Genomic DNA, 24226 nt, shown 5'->3' with positions numbered 1-24226 from the left:
CTACATGGGTGCCAGTTAAGGCCTAGTAACAGCGAGGCAAGGGCAGGCACACCAGTAGGCTACATGGGTGCCAGTTAAGGCCCAGCAGTAGCCAAAAAGTAGCCAACAACCCCCAGCACCCTTTCGATTTTCAATTTGACTGTAGCAGTTGGGGTAACATTCCCTGCATAATGTAACTACTGACTTCTACCCCCACCACCACCCTTTCGATTTTCAATTTGACTGCAGCAGTTGGGGTAATATTCCCTGCATAATGTAACTACTCACTTCTACCCCCGCCACCACCCTTTCGAATTTCAATTTGACTGCATTTCCTGCATAATGTGACTCACCACCTCTCCCCGCACCGTTGTTTTGATTTTGAATTTGACTTTCATCCTTGAGGATCTGGCAATTGTCTCATGCAAAGGGATCATCACTTGAGGGGTAGTGTACTACAAATCCCAGCAATACAGTGTAGTACCCACTAGTTTAGGGAGGGCTGTATGGTACAATCTGGTAGTGGCTGGACCTAGACACACGCTGGGATACCCCCTTACAATGAGCAGTGAAGTTTTATGCAGGTGTACTACAAATCCCAGCAATACAGTGTAGTACCCACTAGTTTAGGGGGGGCTGTACGGTACAATCTGGTATTGGCCGGAACTATACACACACGCTGTGACACCCCCTTACAATGAGCAGTGAAGTTCTATGCAGGATGCACTACATATCCCAGCTATATAGTGCAGTACATTCTAGTTTAGGGGGGGCTTGACGGTGCTATCTGGTATGGGCAACAACTGTACACACTTTGTCACCCCAATACAATAAGCAGTGAAGCAAGTTCTATGCAGGATGCACTACATATCCCAGCTATACAATGCAGTACACACTAGTTTAGGGGGGGGCTTGACGGTGTTATCTGGTATGGGCAACAACTGTACACATTTTGTCCACCCCAATACAATGAGCAGTGAAGTAAGTTCTATGCAGGATGCACTACATATCCCAGCTATACAGTGCAGTACATACTAGTTTAGGGGGCTTGACAGTGCTATCTGGTATGGGCAACAACTGTACACACTTTGTCACCCCAATACAATGAGCAGTGAAGTAAGTTCTATGCAGGATGCACTACATATCCCAGCTATACAGTGCAGTACATACTAGTTTAGGGGGGGGGCTTGACGGTGCTATCTGGTATGGGCAACAACTGTACACACTTTGTCACCCCAATACAATGAGTAGTGAAGTAAGTTCTATGCACTACAAATCCCAGCTATACAGTGCAGTACACACTAGTTTAGGGGGGGGGGGGGGGCTTGATGGTGCTATCTGGTATGTGCAACAATTGTACACACTTTCTGTCTACTCAATACAATGAGCAGTGAAGTAAGTTCTATGCACTACAACTCCCAGCTATACAGTGCAATACACACTAGTTTAGGTGGTGCTATCTGGTATGGGCAACAACTGTAGACATGCGATGCCCTGACCCGTGAGGGCCACTCCGCAGTGCAGGTGTTACTAGCAGGCAGATACCGGGGCAGGGTATAGAGTTGTCACGGTACTGGCACGAGGGTGGCACAGCTGTAGGCCAGTCTGCGGTACTATGCGGAATACTGGGCATGCGATTCATCGTTGTACCTAGTCGGGGCACCAGATAAGGGATACCAATGCCAGGGTTCAGTAACAGCGGTGGTTACATTGTAACTGAGGTAACTGGTAGCAACAGTCTCTTCCGGATGCAACCGGGTATATAGCAGGTTTAAACAGCCAGAGCAAAGGTGGTGCTGCATAGGCTGAGGTGAAGTGTGCCGGATGATGGGAGTAGTAGTGATAGAGGAATAGAGAGGCTGGGTGGATTATAGTACTTGTGGTGAATATCTTGAGTTGATGAGGATATAGAGAGCAGGAACGACACCCAGATGAGAGGATACTCCAGGCACTTGAGCAGGCGGACAGCCAGGAACTGCTACAGCAGAGCACCGAGTCCACCCTTCTGAAGGTGAAGAGGGACACACACACACAACCTCTTTACTTGGGAGCAGGGGCCGGAACTGCGTTGCAAGGGGAAGTCACATGGTACCCCTGGCCAAAGCTAGACGGCCATTGGAGGAACCATGGTTACGGGGCACGGTCATGTGATCACCAGCCTTTGCATACCACTGGACATAGTTTTGCACACAAGATATACACATGAACCTGAGAGTAATAGGGACTACACAGTAAACAGTTGCAGTGCATATAGTTTCCAGGACAGGCATGGCTATTGTAGTAAAAGTAAACTTAAAGTGAGAAACAAACAGCCTGTTCTGGGACACTGCACACACTTTGTCCACCTCAATACAATGAGCAGTGAAGTAAGTTCTATGCAGGGTGCACTACAACTCCCAGCTATACAGTGCAGTACACACTAGTTTAGGTGGTGCTATCTGGTATGGGCAACAACTGTACACACGCTTTGTCACCCCAATACAATATGAGCAGTGAAGTAAGTTCTATGCGAGATGCACTACAACTCCCAGCTATACAGTGCAGTACACCAGGACCACCAGCCCCCAAATCAAAAAGGAGTACACTGAGCACTTCTTAGGGGTGTGTATGCAACACCTTATGCCCCCTTTCTGCCAGCAGCCGGTCACCACAGTGTACTGGTTAAATCGCGGTAGCAGCACTGCAAGTCCCAGCCAGCAGTCTGTAGTAATAGTATTAATAAAAGCTTTTAAGCCCTGAAAAGGGCTGTTTGTTTATATTGCTAGTATATACCCTGCCTACTGGAACGCTAAATCCTACACTGACGCTCTCCCTGACCAGCAGCAGCTCTGTCCCTAATCTCTCACAGCATGCGTCTGAAGCGAGCACTGCCAGCACCGAGTTTTATATGGCAGGGTCATCTGATCCGGCCAACCAATCACTGCTATCAACATGTATGGGTCCCACGTCATCGCAGGATGTAACAAAGAGTCTCCTGCATGTTTATTGTCTGTGAAAAAGCGCGCAAACTTACAGGAAACGGGTGATGAGATTTCCTTGAGTATCGCGAGATGCTCGTCCGAGTAACGAGTACCATCAAGTACCCTAATACTTGATCGAGTACCAAGCTCGGACGAGCACGTTCGCTCATCACTAGTCAGCAGGGATAGGTGGAGGTGAGCGGGCACAAGGCCGCCGTGCGATAGGCCACATCCCCTGTCACTCCCGCTTATTGGTTGCGTACGCCACAGCGTCCGTCCGCTGCGGCGCTACGCACGTGTCCACACCCACACCAGCGACTGTCCTCCGTGCCATCCTCTGCCACATGCTGTGTCCGACAGGTGGAGGTTCCGGGGGAGAGCTAGGGGGGAATCAGGTGCGTGAATGCAGGGGACTCAGGAACAGGAGTGCCAGGGAATCAGCAGCAGGGGACTCAGGAGCGGGAGAATCAGGAGCAGGAGTGTGGGGGACTCAGGAGCGGGAGTGCGGGGGACGCAGGAGCGGGAGTGCGGGGAATCACGGAAGGCACAGCTGTGGCAGCATGATATACAGGGGGCACGTGTGGCAGCATTACTCTGTGCCCCTGGCTGTAATGCTGCCACATGTGCCCCCTGTATATCATGCTGCCACATGCCGTGCCCCTGACTAATGCTGCCACATGTGCCCCCTGTATATCATGCTGCCACATGCTGTGCCCTGGCTAATGCTGCCACATGTGCCCCCTGTATATCATGCTGCCACATGTCGTGCCTTTGAATATAATGCTGCCACATGCTGTGCACTTGTATATAATGCTGCCACATGCTGTGCCCTTGAATATAATGCTGCCACATGCCGTACCCCTAACTGTAATTCTGCCACATGCCGTACCCCTGACTGTAATCAGTACCAGTCCACGTAAAACACATCGCTAAGGAAAAGCATTTCCAGCCATCACATTAATGGTGAGTTTATTTTCATTTTTTATAACGTTATTTTGTACGGCCCTCAAACTATTTAGTAAATTTCCAAATGGCCCCCGTCAGGAAAAAGGTTCCCCACCCCTGCTCTATACTGTCTATGCTAAACGTCGTTTTCCGGTGACAGCAGCAGTTCAGCCCATAATGTGAAAAGGCTCACAGTGGCTGAAAATGGTTGGCCTGGGAACCAGCAGCTGTGTCAGAGCAGGACAGGTAAGTATACATCACGGTAATGTTCTCCGCACCTCCAGCAGCATAGCAATTTTTATAATTATCCCGGACAACCCCTTTAAAGATTTCTTTTATTTTTAGCATTGTACATTAAATTATGTTTAGAAATACTTAATCTAAAACATTGTAATTCCAAGATGCAGAATCTTGCTGCTACCATGCTATTTTAAGAGGTTGTTTCTATAACCTATTGACATCAATACAAAGTCTCCAAATTAGGTAGCAACAATGAAGGTATTCATGTAGTAAAAGAAACTTCTAGACCCTGAGTGATGTTTTTATAAACCAATGTCAATGCATAGTGGATATCACATTTAGACATTTAAACCATTGATTCTGCTGATTCTAGCATAAAAAAACTAAAAGAGATCTGTGAACTCCAAGATGATATTTAGCAGTCAGTGTACCACCCTCCTTCAGAGATATGGCTTGTAATTGGTCAGGTCACATCCCACTTGCACTGTACACCATCTAACCTGCTGCCATTCCAAAAAACAGGAGCCAAGGTAAGTTTCCTTCTTGCTGTCTCCTTACATAAATTGTTTTTGGATTAGATTTTTTTTATTCAGGAAATTCTTTAAATGCCACCCAAAAATGATAGCAAGCTCACAAACAATTAAATTTGTTTAAAATGCATGCACAGATAGTGATAAGAAACTAAATTAATGTAAGATAGTAGTTTTACACTACATTAAATTATATCTTAATTTCTGCAAGTTTAAACCTATTAAAACGATTTTGCATTGGCTAAGAATAATTCATCAGCAATGGTTTACTTATTGGCAAATGTTTATTTTTTTGGTTAATAATGTAATGAAAAATATTAAATGTGGTTGCATCTATCTATCTATCTATCTATCTATCTATCTATCTATCTATCTATTGTAGGTTGTTTCATTTACTGATTTTCTTTTCTGGTTGCCTATAATTTTTGCAAACCATGCAGATTTCATACTGAAGCTACTGTTTCAACTGTTTGCTATGAAAATAGGTAACTCAAGCAGAGTTCTCCTGATGGGTGCACTACATAAAGTATCTTTGAGAATCTGACATAAATGAGAGCTTTGTACTGCTCTCTTTCCCAGTGGAATTTCATATCCACATGCCTAAAGCTGCTTCTTAAAAGCTTTCTTTCTTTTAACTTACTGAAATTTAGCTTGTGTGTCAGATCATACTGGCACATGAATTGGTAATATATCTGGACTAGAGGTACTAGGAACAGTATATGAATAGAACAAGTGTTTGAGACTATGCAACTCTTAGCATCTTAAAGAGAACTGTCATTCTAGAAGACACCACATGTCACATGCTTATTTACCCAAGCAGGCGGAGTATATATGTGGCAAATCTGTTCTCTGTTTATCTAGTGTTGGTGTGTTATAACCACATATCCAAAGAACTAGTTAGAGAAGTTTTAAATTTAAACAGCAATTTTTTAGAACATTTTTCTCAATTTTTCTCAAATTAAAAATTAAATTACAATGTGAGAGTAAAGCCTAATTAAGACACCATTGATGTGAATGTTTTTTCATAAGAAATTAGCCACTAGAGTGGGATATAATAACAGTCTGTTATTTTATGTAACCAAAAAAAAAACCTAATATGGTTAAATAGAGCACTATGTACTACGTTCCTGCTGGGCCAGTTGAATTATACTTCATGAATAGTATTCCTTAAAATTAACAAAATATGTTACAATAGTGTTGTAGTTGAGCTAAACTAGTACTTTATGTAAAAATTCACAAATGATTCTGTAACTATAGTGTACACTGTGCAATGAATCCAAATATTAGGATAAGTGGTATTAGTATCTGTAAATGTATCCATAAATGTCAGTTGCCCTGCTTGGAGATGTTGACTTGAAGATTTTATGGCATCACTCCAAAATCTATGAGTACTCCTATTTATATGCAGAGAGGAAAGTCATTGAATTAATGCTACTGTGTGACTGTGTGATTCTAGCAATGTTGTTGCACTCATTAGACTGTAAAGGATAGAGCTACTCAGGTTATGTTGCTTGCTCAGAAATTTTTAGCATTTGAGATTTACTAGTTTTTGCTATCATGTACCAGTGATCATAGTTGCAATTAGATAACTCTTTCCATATTTTTGTTTCTTTCCAAAGCTTTGAATAATGAAGACATTTGCAAATATTTTCTTTGGACTTTTTATGCTTAAAGTGGCAGTAGCTGCTCCTCCAACGGATGCCATTAATTATGATACAGATACATATGAAGTGGATCTATATAGCAATTACGATTATGATGAAAACAATAATATTGATCAAGGAGAGGTATCTGCTTTCATTCATTATTTTATGTTATGAAAATGATGTTGAAAGTATCTAGTTTTCTGCATGCTTGAATGTAAATGTATTGGTATTCAACTGTAAAGAAAATCACACCATTTGAGTACCATTCATTGTTTGTAATATGAATGTGATGAATAATGTCTTAAAAGGATATTCAACGAAAACATCCTTTCCATATATGGCTGTCCATGGTGAGACTAACAATTCATTTCATACTTGTTATTATCAATTCAGTCTCCTTCTCCCAGTTCTCAGCGGCTTTTTTCTGATGCAGACACAAAAAACTGTGTGTGAGCTTTTCTCTCCTTTCTCCCCTCCTCTCCCCTTCCTTCCGAGAGGTCTGATGTAAACAAGTCCCTGGCACGCTGTATCTGCAACTTTGTAGCTTCTGTGTAATGCTGGGAGGGTTAATCTGAGGTCAAGTTGCTGATGAACTCACTGTGATTATCCCTTCCAGCATTACAGAGCTGCAGATAGAAACGTGTTTACATCAGTTGTTTTGGAAGGGAAAGTATGGAATGAATTGTTAGTCTGAAAATGGGAACACCCCTTGAATGGTTTCACCTTCTTTTACAGAGCTCTTAAACCCTTGGCTAAGCATAAAATTAATTGATAATGGTTAAATGATAGATCTATATGTTACTATATGTAGGCATCAGTAGGGGGAGTTTAAAAATTTGCTACAGTACATACTGTTTCCCCCAACATCATGATTAAGGTGGATCTCCTTTATTCAAAGATTGCAGCCAGTTTATATATCCTGGGGTGTGTGATCTTCTACTAAGGTTTGTGTCAGTATTGGCTGAGTTACAAGAATAGTTAGTTACGTAGCGCTAGTGTTTACTTACGTAAGCTTTAAGGAATATAAAAATCTCTACTTGTTTAGAAGGTCAGCGCCATATTATAATGGCTTCTCTAAATATACAAAATATCACATGCTTAACAAGCAGAAGGGGGAAGAGTTGGTCTTGCACATAGCTGTCTTACAGCCAGTCACAGGATTGTGCTTAGCAGAAGTTAATTAAAGGGTTTATAGTTTTTAAGGGAAACATATCACCTAGCTTTTTTTATTTTACTGATTAGAAACAGATACTGAAACATGTTTGTTTGTTCGTTTTTAAGCTGCAATTTAATTGTCTGTACACAATTATGGGGCAGCCATATTGACTGAGCTATTTTAACAGCACTTAGAGATATACTTGACAGCAATCTCTATAGAAATAGGCACAATAGACTGGCCCAGACTATTCACATACTGTATATGGGAGAGTGTTCCAGGCATGGTCTGTGACCTGTGCAGAGGTCTCATAAGCCTATATAAAGAAATTTAAAGCAACTTTGTACCCACAATCTGACCCCCCCCCCTCCAACCGCTCATACCGTCAGATAGCTGCTTTTACTCCAAGAACTGTCCAGGTGTCCGTTCAGCAGGTGATGCAGTTATTGTCCTAAAAAAACAACTATTGAACTTGCAGCCCTGTGTCAAATTGATGTGGCCTAAAGTACCCATGCCCTAGGCCTGCACCTCCCCTCCATCCCTCCTCCCCGCCGTCCTCATCATTAGGAATGTCCCAGGCAGGGTTTCTCCTATTTATCACCTTTCTGAACACTGCACAGGTGCCTTAATGATCCAGCACCTGTGCAGTGTTCACACAGGTGATTAATAGGATAATTTGTTCTAGGGGCATTCCTAATAATGAAGAGGGCGGGGAGGAGGGACAGAGGGGTGTCACAATCTTAGGGCATGGGTACTCTAGGCCATTCCAATTTGACACAGGGCTGCAAGTTTAAAAGTTGTTTTTAGGACAATAACTGCATCACCTGCCAAACGGATCTCAGGATAGATCTTGGATTAAAAGCAGCTATCCAAAGGTTCAAGTGGTTTGAGAGGGTCAGATTGTGGTAAAAGAGTCGCTTTAAGGATGTGTTAGTTTTAGGCTAGTGGCCAAACTGGGATCGTTTTAAACTATAAGTAGTATAAAACAAAATCAGAAAAAAAAATTACCCAAAAAATATGCTTAAGACAGAAACATTATTTATACAATAGATTATTTTTTGAAAATCTTTTAAGAAAGCAGTTTTTGTCTGTCTAGTTCTAGTTTGCCTGTGTAATAAGGGTTATCACTAGTAAACCCAAAGTACACAAAGGGCACCTGGAGATACTACTTTAGTTTGAAGATATCATCTCAAAGGGGTTTGCTAAGATATTTAAATTAGTGGCCTATCTATATAATAAAAATGAAAGTCTGTCTGTCTGTCTCGTATAGACTTCCAAACGCCTGAACCGTTTGATCCCAAATTTGGCACACAGATACATTGGGTGCCCGGAAAGGTTAGAGCAAAGGTCCCGTCCTCGACAGATGTACAGGAGGGGGGGAGGGAGGGGGAAGAGCGGCGCCCCATAGAAATGAATGGGAAAATCTCCACACTGCACACACAGGTGACATAATGAGCTGCAGTGCTGCCCAGCAGTAAACGGCAGTTGGGAGCCTTAGCAACAAATAGGATTACTACTTTCATTTTCATAGGGAGGTGGAATCTGAATGGTTGCTAGGGCCAGCTGCCTCACAACAGATCCACAGAAATAACTGGTAGACCCCCTACTCCATCTATACAGTACAGGTATACAGGACCCCCTACTCCATCTATACAGTAAATGTATACAGGGCCCCCTACTCCATCTATACAGTACATGTATACAGGACCCCCTACTCAATCTATACAGTACATGTATACAAGGCCCCCTACTCTATCTATAGAGTACATGTATACAGGGCAGTATTACCAGCTGCTGCTGCCCTAAGCACTAAACCTGAGGACGCCCCATCTTCACTCACTAATTAGCATCATGATAGATTGGTAGATAATAGCTCCAGACGTCACATTTAACACCACCATACCAGGCCTGACCAATACCACCTTACTGTGACTGGATAACACCGCCATACCAGACCTGACCAATGCCACCATACTGTGACTGGATAACACCGCCACACCAGACCTGACCAATAACACCATACTTTGACTGTATAACACTGTCATACCAGACCTGACCAATACCGCCATACTGTGACTGGATAACACTGCCATACCAGACCTGACCAATACCACCATACTGTGACTGGATAACACCACCATACCAGACCTGACCAATACCGCTATACTGTGACTGGATAACACCGCCATACTAGACCTAACCAATACCGCCTTACTGTGACTGGATAACACCGCCACACCAGGCCTGACCAATACCGCCTTACTGTGACTGGATAACACTGCCAAACCAGACCTGACCAATACCGCCATATTATGACTGGATAACACCACTATACCAGACCTGACCAATACCGACACACTGTGACTGAATAACACTGCCATACCTGACCAATACCGCCATACTGTGACTGGATAACACCGCTATACCAGACCTGACCAATACCGCCATACCCCCCCCTCGAAAAGACACCAGATTTTCTTGCAAGTCTGAACAGGAGGGTACTGCCCCTCTGCAAGTTGCTACCCTAGGCACCAGACCGTGGGTAAATACGACTCTGCAGGTATACAGGACACTACAGGTATACAGGAACCCAAAACTATACACTACAGGTGCACGGGACCTCCACCAACTATATACTACAGGTAAACAGGACCCAAAACTTTACACTAAAGGTATACAGGACCCTAAAACTATACACTACAGGTATACAGGACCTCCACCAACTATATACTTCAGGTATACAGAACCTCCACCAACTATATACTACAGGTATACAGGACCCCAAACTATACACTACAGGTATACAGGACCCCAAAACTATACACTACAGGTATACAGGAACTCCACCAACTATATACAACAAGTATATAGGACCCCAAACTATACACTACAGGTATACAGGACCTCAAAACTATACACTACAGTTATACAGGACCTCCACCAACTCTATACTACAGGTAAACAGCGCCCCCCACCAACTCTATACTACAGGTATACAGGACCCCCAAACTTTACACTACAGGTATACAGGGCCTCCACCAACTATATACTACAGGTATAGAGGACCCCAAACTATACACTACAGGTTTACAGGAACCCAAAAGTAAACACAACAGGTATACAGGACCTCCACCAACTCTATAATACCGGTATACAGCACCCCCACCAACTCTATACTACAGGTATATAGGACCCCAAACTATACACTACAGGTATACAGGAACTCCACCAACTATACACTTGGTAGACAAGCAGAAAGTGGAGTAGACGAGTGTCATGAGGGCCCTGTCCAATGTAGCTGTGTACTCTGCTGGGATAGCATAGTGAAGAACAGAGAAAAAGAAGAAGATACTCGTACTCACGTATAGATATCTTTGATGTGACCGTTTTATGCCCTATAGTGTTGGGATACCTGTCCTGTTTTGGTAATACGAGGTCCCAGGTCCCTGTGCTGGGTTGAGCAGACTTTCCAGGATTTCCCAGAATAGTTGTGCATTGCAGTAGCATATGCGGGGTTATCTGCAGCTTTGTCCTACTGGGGACAATACCTAACTCAGGTTTACTGCCCTGTGTTGTTTAGAGAGTATCCCTGATGTGGACAAGCTGATCCTCTGAGGACGTCTTACCTACTCAAGAGTCTAGCACTGCATGCTATTGAAATTTACTTGCATAACAAGAGTAAGTCTCTTGGTCCCTGACAAGCGTCCTGGCCTGATCCAGGACTTGGCTTCACTGCAGCAGTAACTGTCCCTCTGTGTACGTTGCTCTCTCACTGAACTGTCTAGAGAATCCCCTTTTACCAGGAACTAACCTCCTTTTATAGGGAGCGAAATAAACATACTGGTGATTGGTGGGGCTGTATGTGTGAGAGAAAGAAGCGCTAGGATAGGAGAAAGAAAGGAGGGAAAATACCTGCACCTTTGATTGGATGAGAACAAACATTACAAATACAGTTAACCCAATGTTTCCCTTATCTGTGCTTTACACAATAAATAGAAAATACAGAGTTACTTTGCCCAGGTGCATAAGAAATTTAGTGGCACACCTGTGCTGGGACACTAAACTACCATCTGCATCTACCTACAGCATATAATAGCATTATCATGCATCTGGGCAGTGTTAATATCTGCAACAACATCACTATCTGAATCAGCAAGAGCACTATAAGAATTATATACATAAAAATATTTTGTATTTGCTTCACCACTTTTAATCTTCCTGTATCAGCTGTTGTCCAAATAGCCCTTCACCTCAGAGGTCTTTGAGAAAGTGATGGCTGTTTACAGGGCTGAATGGCAGTAATTACTGGCTGCTGTTTCCAAACTCCTGCCACTTTCAAACCACTGCTTAAAAAATACTTTTTAAAACTATGCACTTTTGTCTCTGCATTTATGTCCTGATGCAAACAATAGTCATAAACTCCCCAGAGTGAGTTGTAGTCTAGTTTTAAAAATAAACACTATTCAAATTCCCTGTATAATGATTGCAGAAACATTGCAGACACATGTTTATATATAGCAAACAGTATAGTATTTCCTGCATTTGGAAGACGTTGTTTTCCTTTTGTCTACTTTCATAACTCTGTACTTCAGTGATATTCTTTCTACCAGTGACTTCCAGTTTTCCATACCAAAGATCTTTAGTACATGAGAGGAGTTTTAGCTTTATAACCAAGATGGTGAACTACAATTTAATTCTGTATGTTGGAGTGTAGAAAAGTTGGACTGAAATTGAGAGGCTTGATAACCGGGGTGGATTACCTCAAAATTCACAAGTGTTATGAAATGTTTACAGTATACAATGATTCATCACTTATCAAAAGTCCGCCAAAGTAGTAAAACTGGCCATTGGCAACAGGGTCTGAGTGTCTAAGACTCATTGGTCCGTGTGGGGAGTTAAGACTAGACACATCTGGTCCAATCCCACAGAAGAGCTACTGTAGCACAAACTGCTAAAAATTTAAAGAGGACCTGTCACCCCCGTGCCGGGGTGACAGGCTCCCGACCCCAAAGCCCAGCGCGCGCACTCCTGAGATGAGTCTGATGCCCATAGAGAATAAATGGTGGGTCCGACGCTCCATTTATTCTCTATGAGCGTCTGACTCATCTTAGGAGCGCGCGCGCCGGGCTTCGGACACTGAAATCTCAGGAATCAGGTAAGTATAGGGCGATCAAGTTTAGGGGGCTCTAGCGGGGAGTCGGGAGCCTGACACCCCGGGACAGGGGGTGACAGGTTCCCATTAAAGCGGTATTCCAGGAAAAGTTAACTTTTACCCTATCTACAGGATAGGGGAAAAGTAGGTGATTGCAGGGGATACGATCTCTGTACTCCCCCACCGATCTCCATATTGGGCCCCAACAGCCCTGCTATGAATAGAGTTGCGGGTACACTGATTACTGTCACTAACCGATTGGGACCCCTGCAGTGTAACAGTGTCTCTTACTTTCCTCCGTGCGGTCCGATCAGCGCTCTGCTCATATAGTCTGCCAGAGGCAGGCTCAATGAGCAGAGCGCCTTTTACACTGATCAATGCTATGCCTATGGCATGCATGTAAAAGCCTATGGCATGCATGTAAAAGTGTCCCAAGGGGACTTAAAATGTGTTTAAAAAAAAATAAAAATGTTTTTAAAAATACCCCAAAGGGCCCCCCCCAAAATAAAAATGACAATCGCCCTCCTATCTCATAATATAAATAAAACATATAAAAATAATTAAATAAATAAACATATTATTGTCAGGAATAGCAGGTGAAGACAAGACACCAGACAGTGGGCCCTGAATCTGACCCCACCCACTGTCACCTGCCTACTTGCCTCTGTCGACCCTAAGCGGTCGCGGACAACCACGAAGACAATCCCTATACTGTATACGTGCACAACATAAAACGCAGACAGACAGACAAACACAATGCGGGAAGTCAACTAGCCGAGTCAGAAACCGAACGAGCAACGCAGTACAAAATCAGAAGCAAATGGAGAGTCAGGGGACAGGCAAAAGGTCAGAATCCAGGCAAGACAATAGAGAAAGGATAGGGCAGAATGCAGGGAACTGGGGAGCTGGGATCAGAGACAACTAATAGCCAGCGAAGACGCCGCAGGAGCCCTGGCAGGTGAGTTTTTAACATTATCCCTCCCTTTATGAGGGGCCTCAGGACCCTTATCAAAAGGACCCGGCTTGAAAGGGTTACATGAATGATATTCCTGAACAAGGCGAGGCGCATGCATATCCCTACTAGCGACCCAAGTGCGTTCTTCAGGGCCAAATCCTCTCCAGTGAACCAGATACTGCAAGGACCTCTGGACCCAACGGGAATCCAGAATTCTCTCCACCTCGTACTCCAGCTCCCCCTGGATGACCAAGGGAGCAGGGAGAACAGATGGCAACACCGGATTAACATATCTTTTTAACAGTGATTTATGGAACACATCATGGATCTTCATACTCTTAGGCAATTGTAACTTAAAAGAGACAGGATTAATGATCTTAAGAATTACATAGGGACCGATGAATTTCGGTGACAGTTTACTAGATGGGGTTCTTAATTTTAGATTTCTGGTAGAGAGCCATACCTTATCCCCCACCTTGTATTCTGGGCCAGATATGCGTCTTTTGTCTGATTGTTTTTTTTTAACTTTCTTGGGCTTTAACCAGGTTCTGCAGAGCCTGGGCCCAGACTGTGCACAGTCTTTTGTAAATCCTTTCGGCAGATGGGTTAATTGACTCAGCGGCATGAATGGAAGAGTACCTAGGATTAAATCCGAAGTTGCAAAAAAAAGGCGACATCTTGAGAGATTGATTCTCTCGATTATTTAGGGCAAACTCAGCTAAAGGTAAATATTCCTTCCATTTGTCTTGAGAACCTGCAACAAAACATCTAAAAAATTGTTCCAATGACTGGTTTACTCTCTCAGTTTGTCTGTTAGACTGAGGATGAAAAGCGGATGAAAAAGACAAAGATATACCTAGACGACTACAGAATTCTCTCCAGAATTTAGATACAAACTGTACCCCCCTATCAGAAACAATATTTTCGGGAACCCCATGCAGGCGCAGAATATGATTAATAAACAGGAAAGCCAAGCTACGTGCAGTAGGGAGTTTACTAAGAGGAGTAAGGTGACACATTTTAGAAAATCTATCGATGACCACCCAAATCACTGTCTTACCCTTGGAGAGTGGTAGGTCAGTAATGAAGTCCATAGAGATATGGGTCCAGGGTCGAGTAGGCACTGGCAAAGGTCGAAGGAGTCCCTCTGGCAATCTACGAGACACCTTCGACCTAGCACAAGTCTCACATGCTTCCACAAATAATTTAGCATCTCTGGCCCAAGATGGCCACCAATAATGACGAGCTAAAAGATACTTTGTTCCAGCAATGCCTGGATGACCCGCTAACACAGAGCAATGAATCTCTTCCAGAACTTTAAGACGAAGATTGGGGGGAACGAAGAGTTTGTTTTCTGGGGTGTCCCTAGGAGCCATAGCTTGTGAGTTTACTACTTGGGCAGCCAGATCGGGCTGCAATATGGCTACCACCACCCCGGGGGATAAGATGGTTTCAGTATTCTTTGTGGGAGTGCTACTGATGTCAAAACTACATGATAAAGCGTCTGCTTTTACATTCTTGGAGCCAGGCCTGAAGGTTATCTCAAAATCAAATCGTGAGAAAAAGAGAGCCCATCTGGCTTGCCGGGGAGTAAGACGTTTAGCTTTATCTAGATAAACAAGATTCTTGTGATCAGTCAAAACCTTAATCTTGTGTCTAGCTCCTTCTAAAAAATGCCTCCATTCGTCAAAAGCCCATTTTATGGCGAGAAGTTCTCTATTGCCTATATCATAGTTACATTCAGCTCTAGAGAACTTCCGAGAAAAATAAGCTATGGGTTTGAGATTAGTGAGCGTCTCCGATCCCTGTGAGAGAACAGCTCCCACTCCCACCTCTGAGGCATCCACCTCAACAATGAACGGTTGTTCGAAATCTGGTTGAGTCAACACCGGAGCGACAGAAAAACATTTTTTAAGTTTGTTGAATGCCAGAACAGCTTCAGGAGTCCAGTTTACCAAATCAGCTCCTTGCCTGGTCATGTCAGTAAGAGGTTTGGCAATTACGGAAAAACCTTTAATAAACTTTCTATAATAATTAGCGAACCCCAAAAATCTTTGTAACGCTTTAAGACTGTTGGGGCGCTCCCATTTTTCAATGGCCGTTATTTTAAGAGGATCCATCTCAAAAGAATTGGAGGTGACTTTGTATCCCAAAAATGAAACCTCCTGAACACCGAACTGGCACTTCGACAACTTAGCAAACAATCGATTCAACCGCAACAGTTCCATAACCTTACGAACATGGTATACGTGTGAGGACCAATCAGGGGAGAAAATTAATATATCATCCAAGTATACCACCAAGAAACGACCCAGATATTCACGAAAAATATCATTGACAAAATGTTGGAATACTGCAGGCGCGTTGCATAGCCCAAAGGGCATCACAAGATATTCGAAGTGTCCCTCAGGGGTATTAAAGGCGGTCTTCCACTCATCCCCTTCCTTTATCCTGATCAGATTATAGGCTCCACGCAGATCAATCTTAGAGAACCATTGAGCCCCTACAATCTGATTAAATAAATCTGGAATTAACGGAAGAGGATGTTGGTTCTTTATAGTGATTTTATTTAATTCTCGATAGTCTATGCACGGACGTAGACCGCCATCTTTTTTACCAACAAAGAAAAACCCTGCCCCTAGTGAAGAGCAGGAAGGACGAATGTGACCTTTGCGTAAACTATCTTTGATATATTCACGCATAACCTCCCTTTCCGGCCTAGACAAATTAAATATCCGACCTTTAGGATATTTAGACTCCGGAAATAAATCAATGGCACAATCGTATGGACGATGAGGAGGTAACTCGTCCACTGATCTTTCGTCAAATACATCAACAAAATCCCATAAGAATTCGGGGACCTCCTCTTCCAAGGAGGAACATTCAGTAAGATGCAAAGAAATACAATGAGAAGCACATCCTGGTCCCCATTGAATGAGTTCCCTGTTTGGCCAATCAAACACTGGGTTATGCTGGGCCAACCAGGGCAACCCCAAAATAATGTCGGATGACAAATTATCCATAATCAAAAAATCAAGAAACTCAGAATGAATAGAGCCTATGTTTACCTTGAGGTGAGGAGTAATATACCTCACCTTACCTTGCGCCAGTGGCGTAAAATCCGCCCCAGTGATACTCAGCGGGCACTTAAGCTGAAGTGGGCATACCCCCAGACTGGACCAGAAACCAGAATTAATAAAATTAGCGGATGCCCCAGAATCAATATGGGCTGATCCTGAAATACTTTTTTCCCCTAAAGAAAGTGCAATAGGCACCATCAATTTATTCTTTTTATCGAGCGGTACCTGTGCGCCTGAGTGACCCCCTCGATAGTCACTCAGGCACTGGAGTTTTCCGGCGGTGATCCAATTCTGGAGGTACACTCCCGAATACGATGTCCCGATTTGCCACAGTATAGACACAGATTATGTTGCAATCGATAGGCGGGTCTTGTCTTAGCATCAGTGGCTCCAATCTGCATAGGTTTTTCTTGTGGTAATGACAGAGAAGAAGAAGGTTTAGGAGGAGAGAAAACAGAGGGTGAGGACTTATAAGGACTAGTGGTTGCTCTCTTTCTCCGTCTCTCCCGCATGCGTCTATCTACCCTTATCGCTAAGGTCATAATCTCTTCTAAAGACTCAGGAGGCGGGTAAGCCACTAATAAATCTTTTAATTGATCGGAAAGACCTACACGGAACTGATACCGTAGTGCAGAGTCATTCCAACCGGATGGAATACACCACTGACGAAATTTAGCGCAATAGTCCTCTACTGGTCTCTTTCCCTGTTGTAACGAGATCAATTGGCGCTCAGCCACTGCGGTCCTATCAGGATCGTCATACAACAGGCCAAGAGCTGAAAAAAAATAGTCCACAGAACTTAACTCAATGGCGTTGGGGGGTAGGGAAAATGCCCATTCTTGTGGGGGACCTTGCAGAAGGGACATTATAATTCCCACCTTTTGACTTTCGTCCCCAGAAGAGCGTGGACGCAACCGAAAGAATAATTTACACCCCTCCTTAAAAGCCCGAAAATCCTTTCTATCTTCCTTAAATTTCTCCGGGAGCTGTACTGGTGGTTCGGGAGGGGAGGGGGTCGTCATAGTCACCTGGCGTGGAGCAGCCTCCTGTTCCTGAACACGTTCCGCAAGACCCTGTACCAACGTGTTCAGGTTTTGCATCTGCTCCACCAATGTCTTAATGGGATCCATGGTGATCCTCGGAAGACGTATAAAAATTATGGGGCTGGCTATTCTGTCAGGAATAGCAGGTGAAGACAAGACACCAGACAGTGGGCCCTGAATCTGATCCCACCCACTGTCACCTGCCTACTTGCCTCGGTCGACCCTAAGCGGTCGCGGACAACCACGAAGACAATCCCTATACTGTATACGTGCACAACATAAAATGCAGACAGACAGACAAACACAATGCGGGAAGTCAACTAGCCGAGTCAGAAACCGAACGAGCAACGCAGTACAAAATCAGAAGCAAACGGAGAGTCAGGGGACAGGCAAAAGGTCAGAATCCAGGCAAGACAATAGAGAAAGGATAGGGCAGAATGCAGGGAACTGGGAAGCTGGGATCAGAGACAACTAATAGCCAGCGAAGTGAGCTGGTCAGTGAATCATACTTATACTGGGTCAGGGGGCCGGACCAGCACATCATTGGCCCGACCCCCTGATCCCAAACACACAGCAGCTGTCATGCTACGGACTGAGTGGGGACGTGAGTGACTCGGAGCCGCGGCGTCCCTGGTAACCAGGGACGCCGTCGGGTTTCCGTGACGTCACCCGGCTGGCGCGGCGCGTCGGCGCTGAGTCCTAGCGCCGACCGACGGAGCCGGGAGAGAAGATGACGCCGCAGGAGCCCTGGCAGGTGAGTTCTTAACAATTATATACCATAATGTGTGTCATTGTCCGATCTATTAAAATATAACAATTGTCATCCCGTACGGCAAACGGGGTACACAAAAAGAGGCGGAAAAAATGCCAGGATTACAGATTTTTTGTTTCATTTTATATATATATATATATATATATATATATATATATATATATATAAAATTAAAAAGCAATCGAAAGGTCCCATCTATACAAATATAGTATTAATAAAAACTACAGATCATGGTGCAAAAAATGATGCCAAAAACTAAAACCATTATAAGAGTCAAAATAGGGCCATTTTTATTAATAAATTATTGCAAAAAAAAAAAAAAAAAAAAAAAAAAGGATTTCAGAAAAAAAATAAAAATAAATTAAACCATTAAAAAATCTGTGTAAACCTGCATATGGTTGTGTTCGGATAGACCTATAGAAAAATGGTGTCATGTCGCTTTTACCGTATAGTGCAATAATATTTTGGAGGTTCCATCATATATGTTCATGTTTATGTTGCATAAAAAAATAAGCCCTTACCCTTGGTCCTGTAGATAGAAAAACTAAAGTGCTAGAGCTCTTAGAAGGGGAGGAGAAAAAAAAGTGGGCTTGGTCCTCAAAGGGTTAATAGATCAGGCAAATATGCATGTAATCATACCAAATAAGGTAAAGGGACACTATATGCAGGTTAGATAAATAGAACTTTCTGATTGCCCCCTATTGTGCAAGAGATGCTGTGGATGAAGGTATGTCTCTTACCTTCATCCTCCGTGCTGTTCCGATGCAGTTAGTAGTTTGCTCCATGGTCCAGTAAGAACGTAGGAACACTGGGGCACTCGCAAGGAGCACTGCTCACCCCCCAGCCAGCCCTCCCCTTTCTATTTATATTTAATGGAGTAGGCCAGCCAGGGCCGGCCAGATCAGCAATATGGGGGCGGGGCATTGCTCCTAATGGTGCCCCAGTGCTCCTAACAGTCTTTTCGCACCATTGAGCAAACTGCTAACTTCAATGGAACGGCGCTGAGAATGAAGGTAAGTGACATACCTTCATCCTCGACATCTGTGCATTAGGGAGCTAGCAGAAGGTTAGATATCACCGAATTGTTGTGTATTTTGTGTGCTCCATGTTTGATGTGAAAGCTTTGCCATGATTGAATAAATTACCATTTAACTTTTTCACTTAATATGCAGTGCTGTGGAGTATCTACCTACTACCTAAACCTGGTTCCTAGTCTAGAACTTGTCTGCCCTATTCATATTTTCTACAAGTGCATTGCTTATATCCTTTGCTGGTTATACCTTTAGCTATACAGACCAGAATTCAAATAGCTTTTCCTATTGCCTGGTTGCAATGTTGACTCATTTTGAGGCTGTCAAAAATCAGTACCCTTAAATCCTTCTCTTCTGAAGTCTTTGCTAACACAGAACTGCTAATACAATACTCAGATTGAGGATTCCTTTCCCCAAGTGCATTATTTTACATTTGGAAACTGAACAGCAGTTTCCAGTGTTTTAATCAATTATCAAGTAAGGCTAAATAATTCTCCATATTACTGACAGCTGCAAAAATATTGTCTCTATATCACACTATTGTGTCATCAGCAAAAAGGAAAACCTTACCTACCAAACCTTCTCCTATGTCACTTAGAAACATTGCGGAGCAGTGATCCCTGCTCGATACTCCATTGCTCTGGGCTCTGGCATCCCAGAGCAATACAATACTGGTCCCATGGATCTATGCAGTACATATGTACTGCATAGATCTGTATAAGAGATCAGTGTAGTTGTAGTAGAAGTCCTAAGTAAGTCTTTCCCTCAGGTTCGCAAGAGTAGTAGATGTAGTACTGTGTTTTCCCCACTAGATGTCACTACTGCTTTGTCTGACTTGTTGCACAGCTGAAGTTACCAAGGGGTTAATTGTGTTATGCCAAGTGTGTTATGCTGACCAATCAGAGTTGCTTGTTCTCTCTTGTCTTTTCTCTGCTCTTTTCTTTCACACACACTCTCAGCCCCATTACTTACAGGAGGATTAAGTTTTAGCCCCTGGAGGAGGAGTTAGTCTCGGTGGAGGAAGTGGGAGTTCTTACTTAGTTTCCAGTGTGAGAGGACATAATCAAACCAGTTCCTGCAGATGTTAAGCCAGTGGCCTGGCTTTGCCAGGAGCCCAGACAGGGACCAAAGATAGTAAATGTAAATGAGCACCGATCTGCTAGATCAGCGCTCGTTTACTGGGCCTATTAAACGGCCCGATAATCGTTTAACAAGGGCTGCAGGAAAATTGTTACCGGTGTCCTTGCAGCCCTTGTTTAAACGTTATACATTACCTGTCCAGGTGGCAGGGCTCCTCTTCCTCTGTGCTTCTCCCTGGGTCTGCGCGCTCCAGCTTCAGAGCGGCCTGTCTCATCTGACAGGCCACTCAGCCAATCACTGGCCGCTCGACAATGACAATTGATCGTTGTCTTTATTACACAGAACGATAATCAGCCGAATCTGGCTGATTCGGCCAATTAACGTTCCGTATTATAGCACCCTAAAGCTAGTATGCAGTGCTAAACTCAAGTTAGAGGAGAGCAGCCACCTATGATAATCCTTGCCCATGCCAGGAACCTCTCTAAAAAGTGCAAGACAAACTGACCTCAATAGGACAAAGCTACCGGGCAAGGTCTACGTATCCTACTGCGCAGCGTAGGACAACTAGGAAACCTTGGAAGTCTGCTACTCCCAGATAACCGACAACTGGGGCTCATATTACCCACCTAGAACTGGTACCTCACAACTAGGGGGTCCACCAGGCATCCACTACATTAGGTCACTCATGCTCAGTTTAATCGCAGTAACCTGATCTGTTTCATTAGTACTGACAGTTGATTTTCACTTTACATACAAGCAAGGGGGATGGTGTGAAAGTGTCTGCACTGCTGCATAGACACAGCAGGGTAACAGTTCAGAAAGGAAACCATGAATGAATAGATTAATTGGGAAGAAGAATGGAACAGAGATGTCAGTTACTTTTACTAAAAACATCACATTTGTTCGCCTGTACATATATGTATATGGTACACATCTCATTTTACCTTCTTTATCTCATGACACTACCACTTTAAGCCAACAGCCGTAGGCCTGCTGTGCTTCAAAGAGACACAGTGTGCTGTTTTATTAAGATGTCATGCTGCCACAGTACTGTTTGCATGTGTTACATCTGTATTCCCTTCATGCTTACATTATTTCCTGAAAAGTTAATCTGGAAAGTATGAGAATCATGCCCAAGAGATGCACATGTTGCCTTGCCCTCGAAATTCCACAAATCTTAATCTGAGCATCTTTAGGATGTGCTTTTTTTTTTTTTTTTTTTTTTTTGTAAATCTTTATTTAAATATTTTATCCTTACTTACATTTCAAGGCAAGAAAAACGCCATATCACAATATATTACAACAAAATTACCTCTCCCTTCCCCCCTCCACCTCCCCCCCCAAAAAAAAATAATAAATAATAAATAAAATAAGTATATAAAGGAGGCAAAATCCAAACCACAAAAATTTACACTTTGAATATCTTCCATTTTTCTTTCTAGACATTATCCTCTCAGATTTTCTCTCTGCCATTGACTCCCACTACAAAGACAGTGAGTTGATCTTTCATTGGTCCATTCCTATACTCAATTACCATAACACTGTACAACCTACCAGAGACTGTTTCGGAGCCCCCCCCCCCCACTCCCCTAATTATCCCCTACTAGTTATTTACCCATGGTGTAACCTAGACAACCCCGGAAAAGTAGAAAGAAGAGCACAGAAGAGAAGAACCTTCCTCTAATGAAAGAATCCTATCCCCATAAGTTGGGCCGGAGGACGGAAGGACACGGACCCACAGGGTTGTAAGGTCGAGTCCGGTCACCATTCTGGACAAAAACTATAACATTTGCATTTAATATTAGGTTAAAGGGGAACTGTCAGCAGGTTCATGCAAACGAACCTGCTGATATCCCCTTGCAACTCCGTTCCTGATGATTGCACCACTGTGTGGTGTAGCCCTGGTGTGGGGCTCAACTGGTCACTTGCTAGATGGTGAAGCGTGACTCCACTGCAGTAGTGGTAGTGGTTGGTCGGGCAATAGATCAGCCAGATGTTAGGTTGTCGTGACACCAGTGCCTGTTGGTCACACAGGTATGGTGGCACACTCGCTTTTATTTTAGAGAGGCTGGCTATACCCTTTTCCACTGTGGTCTGTGACCTGCCGGGTTGTGAGAAGGTCCCTTGTGCGTTCATCACGTTTGTCCGCAGTGGAGTTGTGACCCACCCGGACTATTGGTATCGCCACCCACAGAAAGGGGAGATAACTCAAGGTAGATGTTGTTACTGTGTAGGTGCTTGGATAAAAGTCCTGTTATAATAAATAAACTCTTCTTTACTGCAGGAATAGTTGATACAGTAGCATACAATAGACTTCTGACTTGACAATAAACTCTGGACTTGACTGACAAGACTTGTACTGAGAGCTTGAGAGGTAGAACAGTTGTGCTGACTTGGTTGTGTGTGGAGAAGTAGAGCGAGTTCAGAGAAGTAGAGTGGAGGATAATGAGAGAGTCCCAACCCAATGTAGTACTTTGCTCTGGCGGAACTTTAGAAGTAGACAAAGTCACAAACAATAATAACCCCTAAGTACTACAGCTGTGCAACACCTACAAGGTACAAGACATACATACTAGCGACATCTAGTGGCAAAACTTAGGTACGACTACATCACCACTTACATCACCACTTACACTTACGCTTTTGCAAAGGGTGTATTTACTAGTAACACCCATGGTGGCACACCACAACTGTGATTGTTGTTTCTGGCAGCCGTGCTGTTTTTTGTTCACTATTAAGTTAAAATGTGCTCACTAAGAGCACTGGGGGTGTTTCTCAGCCCCATTGAGCACCCTCCTCGGCCCGTCTGAGCACCCCCCCTCTGGCTCCTTCAGTGACGTCTTTCCTATGCATATTCATGTATGCATAATCAGACTGGTCAGGAAGAGCGTCAATGACCAGCCCGATTATGCATACTGTACATGCATGAATATGCATAAGGAAGGCATCACTGAAGGAGGAGGTGGGCAGGTACAGAGCTGCAGCTGCACAAATCTGCTGATAGTTCCCCTTTAAGAATCACACCACTAAGCTTTAACTTTCATGATATCCGAGTATTCCTCGTGGTGGTGAGTGTAATGTAGCTCAACACTATCTATCACATTTGTAAGTAGCTAGCAAACCAAAAAGTTTTAGAACCTCTAGTATAGAATATACATTGTACAATTCTTTACATTTATTTGCTGTCAGAAATTATCCAGTAAACAGTTATGACATTTACTTATATAATATTTTGCCATTTACTGTTCAAAGAATCAAAGTCTTGACAGCTTAATGTAGTTTAGTTGAAAAGTCTGTCTGAAGGGGGGGGGGGGGGAGACTGATTAAGCCCTAAGCCTGCCCCTAGCAGCCCATATTAGCAGTAGGATCATGAGGACACATGGAAGTAAAAAAAAAAAAAAATATGAAAAGGGTATTTCTTTAGTGCTATAAATACAATACTGTAAAAAAAGAAAAAAAAAAAAAAAAAGAAAACTATATTCAACTGCCCCAATTCCCCAGAACTGTCATGCCAATGCTTCTGGTCCTTGGTCCTCTTTGCTGTTTACTGGATGCTGATAATGTGCTGCTCCTGCAGGAACTTCCCCACTTAGCTTATTATTGGCTGCAGCAGTGTCCCACTTAAGTCAATGATTGGCTGAGCAGGGTAGTTTCTGT

The 24226-nt window shown here is 43.4% G+C and overlaps 1 protein-coding gene across 2 annotated transcripts in view; it reads left to right on the top strand.

Annotated features, from left to right (window-relative positions):
* Positions 1 to 24226, top strand: part of EPYC (epiphycan) — a 70095-nt gene that overhangs the window by 27916 nt on the left and 17953 nt on the right. The window contains exons 1-2 of one of the 2 annotated variants that reach the window (XM_069955741.1): positions 4589 to 4654; positions 6274 to 6441. In XM_069955741.1, coding sequence (XP_069811842.1) covers positions 6283 to 6441 — 159 coding nt within the window. In that variant the 5' untranslated portion in view covers positions 4589 to 4654; positions 6274 to 6282. Of the gene's footprint in view, positions 1 to 4588; positions 4655 to 6273; positions 6442 to 24226 lie in introns of those variants that run through there. The other variant, XM_069955744.1, reaches the window with a different exon arrangement.

This window comes from Dendropsophus ebraccatus, chromosome 1, assembly GCF_027789765.1.
Source record: "Dendropsophus ebraccatus isolate aDenEbr1 chromosome 1, aDenEbr1.pat, whole genome shotgun sequence".
Taxonomy (NCBI): domain Eukaryota; kingdom Metazoa; phylum Chordata; class Amphibia; order Anura; family Hylidae; genus Dendropsophus; species Dendropsophus ebraccatus.
The sequence above is the reverse complement of the archived record's forward strand: the minus strand, read 5'-3'. Positions and strand labels throughout refer to the sequence as shown.